This window comes from Paramacrobiotus metropolitanus, unplaced genomic scaffold (assembly GCF_019649055.1).
Source record: "Paramacrobiotus metropolitanus isolate TYO unplaced genomic scaffold, Prichtersi_v1.0 Parri_scaffold0000029, whole genome shotgun sequence".
Classification (NCBI taxonomy): domain Eukaryota; kingdom Metazoa; phylum Tardigrada; class Eutardigrada; order Parachela; family Macrobiotidae; genus Paramacrobiotus; species Paramacrobiotus metropolitanus.
The window spans coordinates 714,811-729,129 of record NW_026570249.1 but is presented as its reverse complement, the minus strand read 5'-3'; the positions used below and the strand labels follow the sequence as shown (position 1 = coordinate 729,129).

The following is a 14,319-nucleotide window of genomic DNA, read 5'->3' as shown; positions in this document are numbered from 1 at the left end:
CTGTATTGATATTTTCTTCCAGTTCTTCATCATTTTCAAACTTTTTACCACGTAACAATTTCTTCAACGTTGGGAAAATCTTGAAGTCGTACTTACCGAATGGGTCGTGAAAGGTGAGCACACAGCACACCATGGGGAACAGGATATACACCACCAACAGCGAAAAGGTCATGCTCTTACAGCTGTCTCAGCAGGCTTATTATCGACTTCCCATAAGTATGCCACTTATACATATACATGTAGTAAAAAATCTTTGTTTGCTTAAGATGTGACTAATGTTTATTAGGATATACACATATATGCCATTGGACTGCGAAAGTGGCAACCGCAAATTTTCGGATTGGTCGAGCTGCACGGCCTTATAGTTACTTACATATTTTCAACCGAGTTACAACTACAAAGATTCGCGGCTTTTATATACATACAACAAAATGATTTTTGTGATTAGTTAACGTTGCCGGACTGCTATCGCTCAGTTAAACTTTGCGCCATTTTTTGGTTAATTAACGAAGCAGACATCAAAAGCTCGCAGCTTATGTTGCAACATTAGTTACTAAAGTAGATCAAATGATTATACGTGATAACAGGAACGCCCGAAGGTCTATACAACGCCAGGGCCTTTATTGTGCATAACATAATATTATTATTGCGTAAACACCAAACAATTTTGCGCACGTATTCACGTTCATCCAGCGCGAAGATCATTTTGTAGTTTATTATAGGCTAATTCTATCCTTTCCCCGAGCGCACGATTAGCCAAGGCAGTTGATTGTTTATCCAATACCATGCGCTCCACATATCCTATCAACAACTTTTTGCACTCAAAGTAGTTGACACTGCAGTCTGTCAACGGGTTTTTCCGGCGCGGCAGTAAATGTCCTGGCAATTGGGGAGTGCCGGTCGAAAGGACTTCCAGGCGTTCTGGTATGCGACTGCGTCGACTATCCGGAATGCCGGCACCTGTGGAATTAGATGCAGGCAAGAATCAAGAAGCTGTTTACAAATATATTAACGACTGAAATTAAAAATATTACGAGATTTTTTTTCAACATTAAATATTTGTTTGAAGCAGAAATGAAACGTGCTGGTAACCACGTATTGTGTGCATGGTACAAGCCGGTGCATGGTATCAATTAAAAAGAGTGCCAAACAATCGATTTCATGAATATTACACAAAACGCTGGACAAAAAAACGGATTGAGGTGAAGTAGTGTTATTACTGATTACGTCGTACTATAAATTTTATAATACTTACACACAACTGCGTGATACAATTGGGCGTTGTTATAATGATCACCCTTCTCTTAAGTTAACAGGTACGGGTTTAGAACACATTCAGCTGCACCGGCAAAAGATTGGTATTCATTTTATTCTACAGTGTATATATAACTTGCAAAATTAGTAGATTTTCAATATATTTAAAATATTATGTTTAAAGGTCAAACAATTAAACCAGTATATAATTACCAAAATGTCAGAACATACCAGAATCCGACAAAATGCGCAGCGTAGGAGAACTACGGATGACTTTATCCATAGTATAGCTATCCATGGGATAAAGCCGCAAAGCAAAGCAGTCAACGCAATTGCGTAAAACCGCCAGGATTATCAATAATCCATACAGAAGATTGACAATATTCACATTGTGTTGATTGTGAATAAATATAATGACCATATTTACGGCCGGTGAACGCCACAATACACTGAATCACCACCGTGAGCATTTACAAAAGGTCGCCAACCAGAATAATTATCAATTAACCGGCGGATGTGTGTCAACGAGGCCTGACGGGAGCGGCGTGTAATGCGGTATTAAAAACATCACCTGTGTCTTCCTGTACTGAGCTGCATCATTCGACGCTGATCCCGTACAATCGTCATTATGTGTCGATATTTATTCTATGGAAGTTATGTACGCGTACGCCGGTGTATTATAAACGGCGGCTGTTTCTCTTGCACAGTTTCCCAGCAATCCCGCACCTTATTAAAGGTTTATTTGCAATCAATTAGACCACTACAGTTTAATCCCGGTTGTGTTACCTTAGGCTAAAATAGGCTTACCGCGCTGGCTTCCGGTCTCGGCTTGGCGGGAGTGGAGCAGAAAAAGGCGTGCTACACCACTCTGTATTGATACGTATTAGGTAAATAATGGGAAGACCGACGTAAGGAAATTAAGTCAGCGATGACGTGGTCGTATTATTTCCCGAACTGGAGGTGTACCTCGTGCATGCAGTTTTAATCACCGGTTCATGGTCGATGGAATAAGTACGTTGTCTTTACATACGTTGTTACTTACAAACGTTGTTCCTTACAAACCGCGCGGCATGTCGGTCATTTGTTATTAAAGGAAGCAATCCGAAGAAACCTTCTGTACGACCGTGGTGACTGATCACGTAAGGTTCTGGTAATACACTAAACATACATGACTAATTATTAATATCCCCTTGACCATACACCGTATAGTTTTAACCAAGCGAATTTTTCAGATTTTTCAGCAAACACTCAGTGCGAAGAACTTAAAGTTATGGTAATAGTAAAAATACACATCATGAGTTCTTATTTTTAGACTTTTATCACTACCTTTTAGAATTATTACATGTTTCATGCACCCGTAATTTTTGTAAAGTGTCTTCGTGTGAAATATCGCACTTATCTGCCGAACCACTCGTAATGAGAAGCACATCCGCTAGAACCATTACACTATATAGCGCACTGCATATCCGACCGTGTGTCAAAATTGACAGCCTTCTCACAATGTGAACGATCAGTGAATGTTCCAATATCTTTGAAAGTTTGACATCAAAACGCCCAGATTACATAATTACATATTACTTATTTAGAAGATCAAGTCATTAAGGTTATGAATCTTGCAGAGCTACCTGGCAAAATAAATTTACCTAATAAGGCATATTAAGGTAGCCACGCCGTCCCGCAACTTAATTAAAACAAACGTGACCTTTACATATCTCAAAATCCACGCTTATGTATTAAACCTTTTGTTTGTTTCACCCATTGGCTTTTCATTTTCCAAAAACGCTATCGCTTTGCAATTATGCATATTTAACAATTACCATACACCCTTTGGCTTGCTACTCTAGGTCATAAAGGTCTCGAAAGCCCGCCAGTTAATCTGCGGAATGCCATACAAACGTTCCGTCACCTCGAATGACGCACTATCTATATTAACTTACGCGGAGTATAGCGAACAAGATACTTTTGTAGTTGTTTCGCGGTTAATTTCCACCCAGGTGCAAGCCAACATTTCCTGCTGCAAACGCCTAACCTTGAGTGTAGGCGAAGTCTGACCTTTGCTTTGATTGTCTCTTTTATAACAGACACAGGCGGATTCATGACGATTATAATTTTCTACATTTATAGCATTCCGGCTTACGCTTATTAGTAACCGTCAAATGGTAGAAGCGATTCAGGACGATGCAGGCGATGCTGTGTGTGCCGTGACATTTCCGTTTGATAGGGATCCCCGCCCTTAGTCACTCCCTATCTGTACTCCCCAAACAGCGGAGACGTGCAGGGGAGATATATGCCCGGCCTTCAATGAAGTTATCGTCCCGGTTAGCAGGGTCTAAGGTCGAAAAGACTTCGGTTTCGAACACTGCATCGTATACAGCTGATTCGGCCGGTAGACAGCAAATTAATCGCTGAATGAAACTTTGCTGTTGCAGTACAGACTGTTTTTATCTTTAAAATTTTAAATCGTATAGTACGAGTATATGCAAGATGTAGCTGGCTAGATCCAAAACTTAACATGAAGTAGGGGATTAATGCTGTGTACTACAAAAATTACACATACGACGGTAAAATGGTAACATCGAACCGGTCGGACGTCGAATATCCCATGAAATTATGGTTGCACGTAATGTGTTTCTTTGTGCTATGAATTACAGTGTTATGCGCAAAAAGAGAAGATGCAAAGAAAGTGATTATAAAGCCTTTTGCGTAATTGATAATACGTAGTGCATAGAGGTCACTTAAAAATGTACCAGGCCTTACATAAATATTATTGTTGCATCTTTAGAACGTGCACAACATGTAGCACATTTTAATAACTGCATCCATGTTAACAATTCTTGTTAGCTTGCAGATGCTTCCAACATCATCCTTCGACACCGACAAAAACCACTGTATTAATAATTAAGTAATACCTTTTTTACATGCCGTTTCTTATCTTATCACGCAGTTGTTTTTCCCAGTATTATTTGCTACTGCATTTACAATGTCCCTGCGAGAACCCATGATATACAGATACAACACATGACCTTAACCCAACTCATAAAACAGTACTTATCACCCAACTCATAAAACAGTGCGCTCTAACGGACCTCGACCAACAGCATGTTCAACAACGCCCAGATCAACGCCCAGATATTTACAACAAACGCCCAGAACATGGTGTTGGTCCGTTAGAAGCGCATGTATCACTGCGACGCATTTTAATTTTAGGATCCCCTATTTTCAGTAATCTTAAACTTAGAGCACCACGTTTTGGTAACGAGATAAAACTAACTTAAAAGTTGATCCGGGTCGTAAAGACTTGCACTTTGATAAATTTTGATTTCTGTTTTCATAACTGGTATATCTTCGCTTTTGATTTTAGTGAAATATATGCATTAATACAGATATACATATTCTACTCTAGTGACCGAGTAAGCAGAAAGCAGAAGGAACGGTCACAGAAGGTAAATTAGTTTATCCATGTATTGCACATAAACGTATAAAATATGTATTGTATGTAGTCTGTATACGACATGTTTACAGAAAGATGTTTCGCTCATGATCACAAGTCAGCGGAAATGGCAATGTTTGGCCATGGTATATAACGCCGACATCCAGGTACCTTGCCTAGGGTAGATCACGATACTGTCCTTTTGTAAGCTCCATATAAATTTTACGGAACTTTTTACTCTTGAGCTCTTTTAAAGCTGGAAATGAACCGCAAGAATTTTTTAATTCGTTGGAAAACTAGAAAGCTGAGAAGCATGCAGCGACATGGTCTTGGTCCAAAACTGCCGTCTTATTCGTACGCTAGGAACGTTGAACGTAGTAACGTAGGTATGCCACATCAGGATTTTCAAAAGTAGATGAGCTATTCAACAGTTTTTTTTTGCGGAAAACAAGTCTGAAGTTTTGGTTTTTCCAAGGTGATCTGTCGACCATGCCCACTTGACTTTGAGGTGCTAACTGCAGAAAAAAATAATGACAAAATAAATATCGTATAAATATTTTAGAGTGCACTGTGCACAAGACATCAAGAGAGAACAATTATTCAGCTGATTACTACCTGTACGTACTTTTACGTACTTTGTATAAGGGGTACAAATTCGGTGGACGTTTGCATGAACATTTCCCTTAATGAAGCGCCATTTCTAACAGTAAGGCTCATGTTCGGAGATGCGATTAACGTACACCAACCTCTTAATGTTAATTTTTTGTAATCTGAAAAATGCGCTTTTCCAATTATTAGGGTCAATATTTGTATTTGTCAGCCTAACATCGTGTGAGTATCTGGCACACTTTCCGTAGAAAAGGTATAAGCTTGTACAAAAACGACCAGAAAAGTATAAATGATTTTTTATAACTTTCTCCGGGAAATAATTTTTGTGCATGTGTACATAACTTCTGTAACACATTGATGCAGTTAAGCCGATAGCACAACTACGCCAGTAACTGGTGTGAGGGCGATCCAGAGTCAGTCCCAATTCCCAGTACCGAGCGTGAAATTCGAGTTTCTGTGTTTGACCAAAGTCTTCATCATTTCTCGTTTCTTGCATTTCGTAAAATTAATTTTAGGTTGGATTGATCACGCTAGCCAACAAAAAATGTTCAATTTACATTGTAACTGCACAAATCACGAGCAACTGCAAGTACGGTAAATTACTCGATCAATCAATGATCTTGTGTACCCTTCAGTCCATTTTTTCCATTTAAAATACTCTTTTGAAGTAGCCAACCCGGCTAACAACAGGAACCAAAAGAAACGACTGACAAACCAATGAAACAGTTGAGAACCAATAAAAACCAGCCCAATGCAACGTATAAATTAAAACTATACAAACGCTCTTTGGCGAGCACAACAAGGCACTTAAAAATACACTAGTCTCGTTTTCACTGTCTCCCACACACAACCGACAAGTACCCACTTGTCCTGCTCTCCCACTAGACCGTCACCGACCCGGCAAGTGTTTTCCCGGGCAGAAGCAGTTTCCCATCGAACAGCTCCACCACCGCCGACCGATTGCGAGCTAGTACGGTGCGGCGTGATGTCGACAGTGTCGCCAGCGTCGTGGTCGTCGTCGTCGTCTCCGCGTACGGACAACTGGACTGCCGGTACTGCTGCATACAGGAATCATAGAAGATCTTCCGCTTAACGTTGGCCGGCGTGGCATGGATAATGTAAAAATCCCGCCCGATACAGTCCAGGCCGTCGATCTCCCAGAGATGAGCCCGCTCTTTGACGTGCAACAGCGGTAAGTGCAGGGCATCGGGGATCTGGCCGGCAATGTACACATCATCCAACCAGTGGATGCGGATGCGCTGCGACACGTCGAGGATGGCGGGGAGGAAACGGTTGGGAAAGACGTATAACTGACCCACGGCGAAGGGCGGGTAGGTGGTGTTGGGGTACTCGTCGAGAGTTACGAACCTGCAAAGCAGTCATGAGTTTATTACAAAATTTATTATTAAAGTAGTTTCTTATAGTAATAAAACAGCCAACGCTGGTGGATCCTAATTTCAATGGTTAAAAACTTAAACACTAAAAATTCAGATAGTTATTACAGTAATTTGGGTCAAGAATAAAAAACTAGTAAATAATATTATTAATTGTTCATTTTAATTTGTGTAAATCAGCGCCAGCATGTGTGTCGTATATGTTTATGGGTGACAAATATTTATTTACAACACTATAAACCACAAGCCACAAAACAACACTTAATACAGAGGAAATAAACCATGTCCCATAAAACGCTTTGCACCGGTCTGATGCGTTTCACACAGTAGTCTGTAGTGTTTTAATCAATTAATCAATTTACTAATAAACCAAGAACAAACAGCAATAAAGCAGTTACAATTCGCTCCTTTGAGAGAGGTAACACTTCCGGCTAAAAGGTTACTAATATTTTTCGTACTCGTACTGCTCTTATTTCCTTTATTTCAAAAAACAGTAGTAATTATATCTGTAGAAAATTGTTACAAATTTTTATACCGTTGCACATTCCAAACAATTTAGCTGAATTTATACGCGGTAAATACTTATTTTCGCATCAAAAACGGAGACACTCTTTTTGCATAATAACTGTTAAAATATTTGCATATTTTTGCATAATAACTGCATAATAACGGAGCGTGCTACGTACGTATGTATCTGTACAAAAAGTACTTTAGTCTTTAAGTATAGTAATATGTCATAGTCAATCGGAATGCGAGAAACAACCCATTAATCTAGGGTGCTCTCTGTGATATTTATGATGCCATCACCAAAGAGTCGCGCCAGTAGCACATCTTTTACAAGTATTCCCACAATAACGGCTCTTATATTCCGTCTTGTTGGCAGTCTGTTGGTATTCAAAACGCTCGAACTGTCAGTCACTCCGGGAAAAAAATGGCTCAAGTCACATCTCTAAGGAGGACGCCTAATTGAAATTCGATCCTCGAGAGCAAAAATTTAATGTTTGTATAAATGCTAATGTCAAATCAACAATGCCGGTCGTATTCAGCTGAAAACCGAAAGGGTCATACTTGACGGCCACCCCCGTATATGAAAAATTTACTGAGACGTCGACTTCTGGCCTTATCGATTTCTTCACGTCCCATTACGTCGGCATCAGCGGGCCAACATTTCCCCATCATCACTGTAATGCATCAAGCTCACAGAATCGGACCGTCGTGCGAGAGAAAAGTTGAAACCAAATCACATAAGTTTGCAGAATAACAACGTAATGCGGTTACGGCGACGACGACATTTGCACTATCAACGCCTAATGAAGTTTGACACAGTGCGGAAGCATGTTGGATTTCCCTGAATCCTTAACAACGACCGCAATCAAACCGCAGTAAAAAGGGGGAAACCGGAAAAATTATTCAAGCCCAAGGCGTAGCGGGGCTGCACATTTGACAGCAGGGGCAATGCATGGGCTGATTGGACGAAACATTTCACATCAGATTTCTATAATTTCCGCACTGATGACCGAACATGCTCGATACGCAATCGACAAAGATGATAATCACAGTACACTTCCTGACTTGATTTTTCCCATTATCTGTCACACGAAATCAGAGGCTTACTTATCCAAAAAATCTTTTGAGTACTAAACTAAATTTAACGCCGTCGCAATAAATTTAGAAGTTTATTTTAGGAGCTTATTTTACCGTAAACTAATAAGAAATACGAAAGCATGCGTTATTCGACGATAAAAAAACCTTTTCATTTATGTATGAACACGATTTTATCGTCGCCCACTCCGCAGGTGTACCACAATTTTTATCCTTCCACATTTTACCCATGCCACACAGTAGAAAATTTTGCCGAAAACAGATGTACTTGCCGATATTATACAGTACGTATTTTCTTGCAAAATATACAGCGTTACTTATAATTTAGCATTTAGTTTATCATCAGTAGAGGTTTTTACACCCACCATTTCTGCTCAGGCAAGCGCTTGGCCACTTCGTTCCACAGAAAATGACCAGTAATCGCTTGCGCCGCTTCCGGCATGTGCAAATACCGCAACACACCCTGCACATTAATCCAGGTATCCTCATCAGCTTTGGCAATGAATTGTGCGCCGTGGCAGTTGACAGCCGCCCATTCGAAGAAGGATAATATCAGCTGAGTCTGATTATGGTAGCCATCCACGACATTCCCGGTCTGCAGCAGATCACCGTAGACACTGTTCTCGATCAGGGCTTCGTGCTGCACCTCCGCCGAGCCGAACGTCCCGAAGCCAAACACAATCCGCACATCACATAATCGGCCGTGTAAACCCCAGGTCTCCCGCACGGCAGCCCGCTCATCCGCATAACCGGGTCGGGAAGGAACGAAAATCACGAGATAGGGATGCTTGCCTGCCACGTCACCAACAAAAAAATTATGTAACACAATGTACCAGAAATATTACTTATCAATACCAGCAGCCACGTTTGCCAAAGCGCAGTTTAGAAAGTTTTATGTTTTCTAACATATTTCTTCATACATTGTTATATCTATATATATAGTATTTATTAATTTTTGTACCACCTTGATGTTGTTTGTTTGACTGTTTAGCCCGGAAACAACATCGTATTGGCCCAAAAAGTTGAAACTAATAAAACTTCGCTACGGTACATATGTAGTATACGAGTACACTTTGTGCTAAATTCTGTGTAGAAAGCAAGTTCCACAATTATGATCACATAGATTATAGTTTATGTATTTTCCGATCGCAGGTTGTCTATGTTCCTGGTTGATATGTGCAATATTTACTTAAGAGTGTAAGTATGCAAATACTTTGACAGATGACTATTTAGTATGCTAGCAAGCAAGCACTTAACATTCGTGTAGTTTATCTTCCGTAACAATTTCATTTCCAGTTTACGTACTTAAACACTGCATAGAAACGAGTTTGACCGAATACTGTTTCAGAAATTTTTCCTTATTGTTAGCCTCAGCTCGCTTCAGATTCCTTTATAAAAAGATGCGTATTTATAGAGCTGATTATAAAATAAAATAAACAGTAATTTTGGAAAGGTGTATCACAGAATCTTGTTGTTAAAAATTAAAAAAGGCGCGGCAAGGAACATCAACAACCCAGAAGTCAATGTGAGAGACAAATATCGCATAAAATGCAAATCCCATTCAGTTGCAAACCAGCGGTACTGCATCAATCGATAAAACCTTTACCAGTCAATTGATCTCGAATCTTATGTTATCCTGGCATGGACCGGCTAATATCGCGTTCATTGGATACTTATAGTTATGACACACCGTATTTACAGATGCAGTAGCGCTACGGCATCCTGAACTAGATGCTCAATATTATTAGCCATATAACTTCAGAAACTGTTTGCGAATGGTCTAAATGATCAAGACGATAAATTTTTACGAATTTCGTCACCTTAAACACATCCATAAAAAGTGCGCGAAAATAAACTAAAATGTGGAATACCAGTACATCGAACTTAGACTAATTCCCACAAGAATTGACGTCAAGAACAAAAATGCCGCTTTGCGACAGCTAGTAACTAGGATAGCTTCTACTCATATTACGTACTTTATTTTTAGGCCGAGTACTGTATTAAATCGTCTACATTTTTCAATCGGAATCTTGTGCAATATTATACTGAACCACTATAGATAGCAAACTAAAAAGTGCTGCAAAAGCTAAAAGGCGACGCATTATTTATCAAAGCTGTATTGTAGGTTAGGAAGACGCAAGTGCGTGGTAGAATTAGATGCCGGGATTATTTTTTCAACGAAGGCTTTTATCCTGCCAGTGGAATTATCTATAAGAACCATACGCTCCAGATTCCACAGCATCTAACTGCGTACTTAAAAACAGCAGTAAGCCGACAAAAATGTTCCCGGTGCATTTCTCATCATCGTCGTCAGGGTTATCATGATTGAACTGGGCACATAAAAACAACCGATCGATATCAAACGGCAGTTCCAGTGCATGCAACATCTAAACATGCCGACAGCTGCAACGACTCAAATAACGAACAAAATCCCGAAATCAGGGCAATCTTTCTGTAATCATGCTGATAATCGCAATCGATTAGGTTATTACTTTCGACAAGCTAAATTCTGGCACAGTTAGCTAACAATAAATACAAGCTGTACATAACAAGTTAATAACAGCGCTCCAACAAACTTTTCAGTTCATAGCCGCAGAATTTATGGGTGAAAGGTTTTTCCCAAATTTTGCGCACTACGGTCGTAAGTCTCGTTATTCCTGCTGCAACTTTTTTTCTGCGCGTGAGTTATGTTTTTGTTTTGCCAATAAAAAACCTTACGTAAACAATCTCCTTGTAGGTGGTATAACAATTAAACAAATCTGATTTCAAAAATTTCAAATATTTTTCATAACATCATACTTTGGTTTTTGATTAGTAAAGCTTTCGGTCCTTCATATAAATTTTTTTGATAGCCAAAAACAACAAGTTCAAAAAGTCAAAAGAACTTGACTAAGTGCTGCGCCTTGCCGCAAATTGTTAAAAATTGTTGCATCATCAGAAACATTTCATTCATGCGTTCTGGCTAGTTATATTCGATGTGATCTGAACCGGATTGTTAAAAAACAAAAATAATACGGCAAACAAATGCAGAAGTTATATTCTGTAGTATAGTGAGTAACACTTATTTAAAGAAGGAAAGAATCGAGAGTTTGCAAACACTGAAGGTGTGGTGCTACTCGTATTTTCATAACCGGCATTATAAACAATAAGCGAAAAGTACCACATCTTCTTCGAGAAACAAGTGCGTCGACGGGCACAGTACTGCAAAGATAAAAATCTTGGTGAAAGCATGCAAATTTACTGCTTTTTCCATGCTAATTTCTTGCGCTTTCCGCAATAAATTAGCATGCTCATTGTCAGGTTGAGAGAGAAACACTCACAAACCACTTGAAATCCAAGGATGCATACACGGAAAACGTATGCACAAGATAAGAAACGGTAGTTAAAGTAGAGTCATGGTGGATTAGATTTATACCCGAAACTAGATGAAATACGGTAGCACAGTACGTGTACATTGTACAGATACAATACAAGATACTTGTAGCTCATAAAAAACAAATTCACAAAACAACAATTTTCGATATCAAGTTGGGTGCACGCTTTAGCGAAAATGCATCCATAATCAAGAGTTATACAGGAACCAGTTAAAAGGTGGGCGAACCTGATTCTTCATTCAAATATTTTTTAAAGTGAAAATAAAAATTTGTTGACTGATTTGACTACATATTGTTTTTGTAACTGCTTACTGCGCAGTCGGCAGACAGGTTTAATTTTTATTACAAATACTTAAGTAACAAAACGCATAAATAAATAATATTTTCTTTGGGCAATTTTCACGGTGTTTTTTCTCTTCTGCTTCGTGGTTCCGATTAAACTTTTTAATTATTTCCATATTACGTCAAACTTACTCTTGTAATTAATCAATCAGTAAACAATTTTTTCTGTTAATTTTCTCCGAAACATAATTGTTTGGCGTATTTTTTTATTTTTGAGCGTTCATAACAATGTATGCCGGCTCACATTACAAAAATCAATAATAATTACCTCAATAACGCAACAAATAAATCAATAATAAATAGGTGAAAACCTACCGTTTTTCGGGCAGACGTTGGGCTGGATGGGATAGACTTTTCCCTGCGACAGTTGCTGTAAAAGTTTGACCGGTGCCATCAGTCCAGTGGGACTAATGCGGATGTGAGCAGGGAGGAAACTTGGCACCGTGCTCAGCTTGCCCGTAAACAACAAGGGCGACAAGAGGAGCAGCCCGCCGAACAACAGCAGACCGCAGCAGGTGCGCAGATTGGGCAGGCGCAGATACTTCTGCTTCCAGGCCGCTGGACTGCACTGGCACAGCACCGCGAACTGTGGCTCATGCATGACCGCGGCACCGCTGGCCATCCAACAACAACAACAACCGAGGAATGTGCGGCAGCAGCGGCGCTTCAACGCCGGCACAACGGCGCAGCAGTGGAAACGTTGATTAACTCACATGTCATCCGGCTGCTAGGCTGGCGCATTCGGGATATCCGGATCTAAATCCATGGGGGAATGAAGCGCGCGCGCTCGGCGCGTTGCAAAGGATTCGGTTTTAAGCCGGATACAGCGGCCAGTCACGATATAGCTGCAGCAGCTGCAGGCTGCAACAGTCGCGGCATGGCGGCGTTTTGACGCGCTGGTACACCTTTAAAACGGTTGGCAACTTGTCAGGCGGGATGGGGGCAGTATAATGCAAGGACAATGCAAGGATAATAAGCAATCAGTGGATGTATTCAAGTATAAACAACGGTGATTAAATTAGACCTAACGAGAAACGGCCACGCTCCAGCTGGCTGACAACACTGCGCAAGTTAAGTTGCCACTTGCGTTTTCAACACACTCGGTAGGTTGCAGATGTGTTTCCCGTATCAATGCAAATGGCTCAGGCAAGCGACTGTATTAAAGTTGCCACACACGGTCCGGATCCAACGCGAGAGAGAGCAACGTCGGTCAAACAGGAAGAGAGTGGAGGCAAGTTCAAAACGACTGTGGGGACAGTTAACTGGTTATCAAATACAGGGTATAGAAATGCACTGCATAGTGCCCAGTCATACGGTGCATTCAGGACTGGCAGAGCGGAAAAGCTGCTGGCGCAACCGTATGATGGCGTGGTGAGCCGAACTATACGCTCAATATCCAGTTCCAGTATGAGTCAGTGGCGTACGTACAGTCATGCAGTATTCAGTATGCACTGTACAGTACAAATATTTAATTTTCTATTTCTTCCTGTTTTCAGCGAGTGCGTACTTTTTGGGATTGTGCCCTGTAAAGTCAAGCAACAATTTTGGGGCATTCGATGAATTATAGGGTAAACTGTAATATTATCCTTATGACCTTATCCTGCGTGCGATACAAGTTAAAACTAACTTTCCGCGGGCATCGAAGCACAGATGCCCAGTGTCCACTGACTGGTCGTCCAGTGCTCACTGAGTGCTGCATTTGATATAATTAAAAAAAATTGGAAACTTGACCGGCAAGAAGTTAAGTCTGTTGAAAAGTGGTCGCGAAACCGTCGGCATACGAATCCGAGGGACGCTGCAAATTTTGTTGCAGTCTGCCACTGCAAATGTAAGCTACCAGTAAGAACTGAGAAGATGGCGTTGTGTATGCTATCCGTCTTCCTTTTAACGCGGCATGTGTGGTTCTACTTCTATAACAACTTGAAAAGCACTAACCGACTACGAGTTCTATAGTGACACTACTTATGTAGAGGCTGAAACGAAAAATTAATGACTATAGGTGCATATATATGCATAATAATAATTATGGACTTTGTTTGTCTTTGTACTGACCTGTAGCACATAGTTTAAGCTCTGGTGCAATACTATAGCAATTTGCATACGCGCCCACTGTCGAAGTCTGTCGAGCTTCCGGTCTTGTTACAGAAACCTTTATGTAAAAAATCAGGGGAAAAAACACCTAGTATTCCCTAAACTCAATTCGGCTGGGTCCACTCAAAATCCTTTTGATATAATTAACTCAGTATTTACGTAAATCTGCATATCCATATCTGCAGACCAGATTGATCACACTGGTGAAGAAAATTGGTAAGTA

At 40.3% G+C, this 14,319-nt stretch overlaps 2 protein-coding genes across 2 annotated transcripts; both read right to left on the bottom strand.

Moving 5' to 3' along the window:
• Positions 1–531: 531 nt before the first annotated feature.
• On the bottom strand, positions 532–1,548 carry LOC129588338 (uncharacterized). Its single transcript, XM_055482516.1, has 2 exons — positions 1,486–1,548; positions 532–960 (listed from the first exon to the last, which is right to left on the bottom strand). The coding sequence occupies exons 1-2, from the start codon at positions 1,535–1,537 to the stop codon at positions 686–688; spliced, it is 327 nt and encodes a 108-aa protein (XP_055338491.1). The 5' UTR covers positions 1,538–1,548; the 3' UTR covers positions 532–685.
• Positions 1,549–5,908: 4,360 nt separating this feature from the next.
• On the bottom strand, positions 5,909–13,317 carry LOC129588313 (N-acetyllactosaminide beta-1,3-N-acetylglucosaminyltransferase 4-like). The gene is made up of 3 exons (XM_055482476.1): positions 12,321–13,317; positions 8,655–9,081; positions 5,909–6,661 (listed from the first exon to the last, which is right to left on the bottom strand). The coding sequence occupies exons 1-3, from the start codon at positions 12,625–12,627 to the stop codon at positions 6,175–6,177; spliced, it is 1,221 nt and encodes a 406-aa protein (XP_055338451.1). The 5' UTR covers positions 12,628–13,317; the 3' UTR covers positions 5,909–6,174.
• Between the last annotated feature and the right edge of the window lie 1,002 nt (positions 13,318–14,319).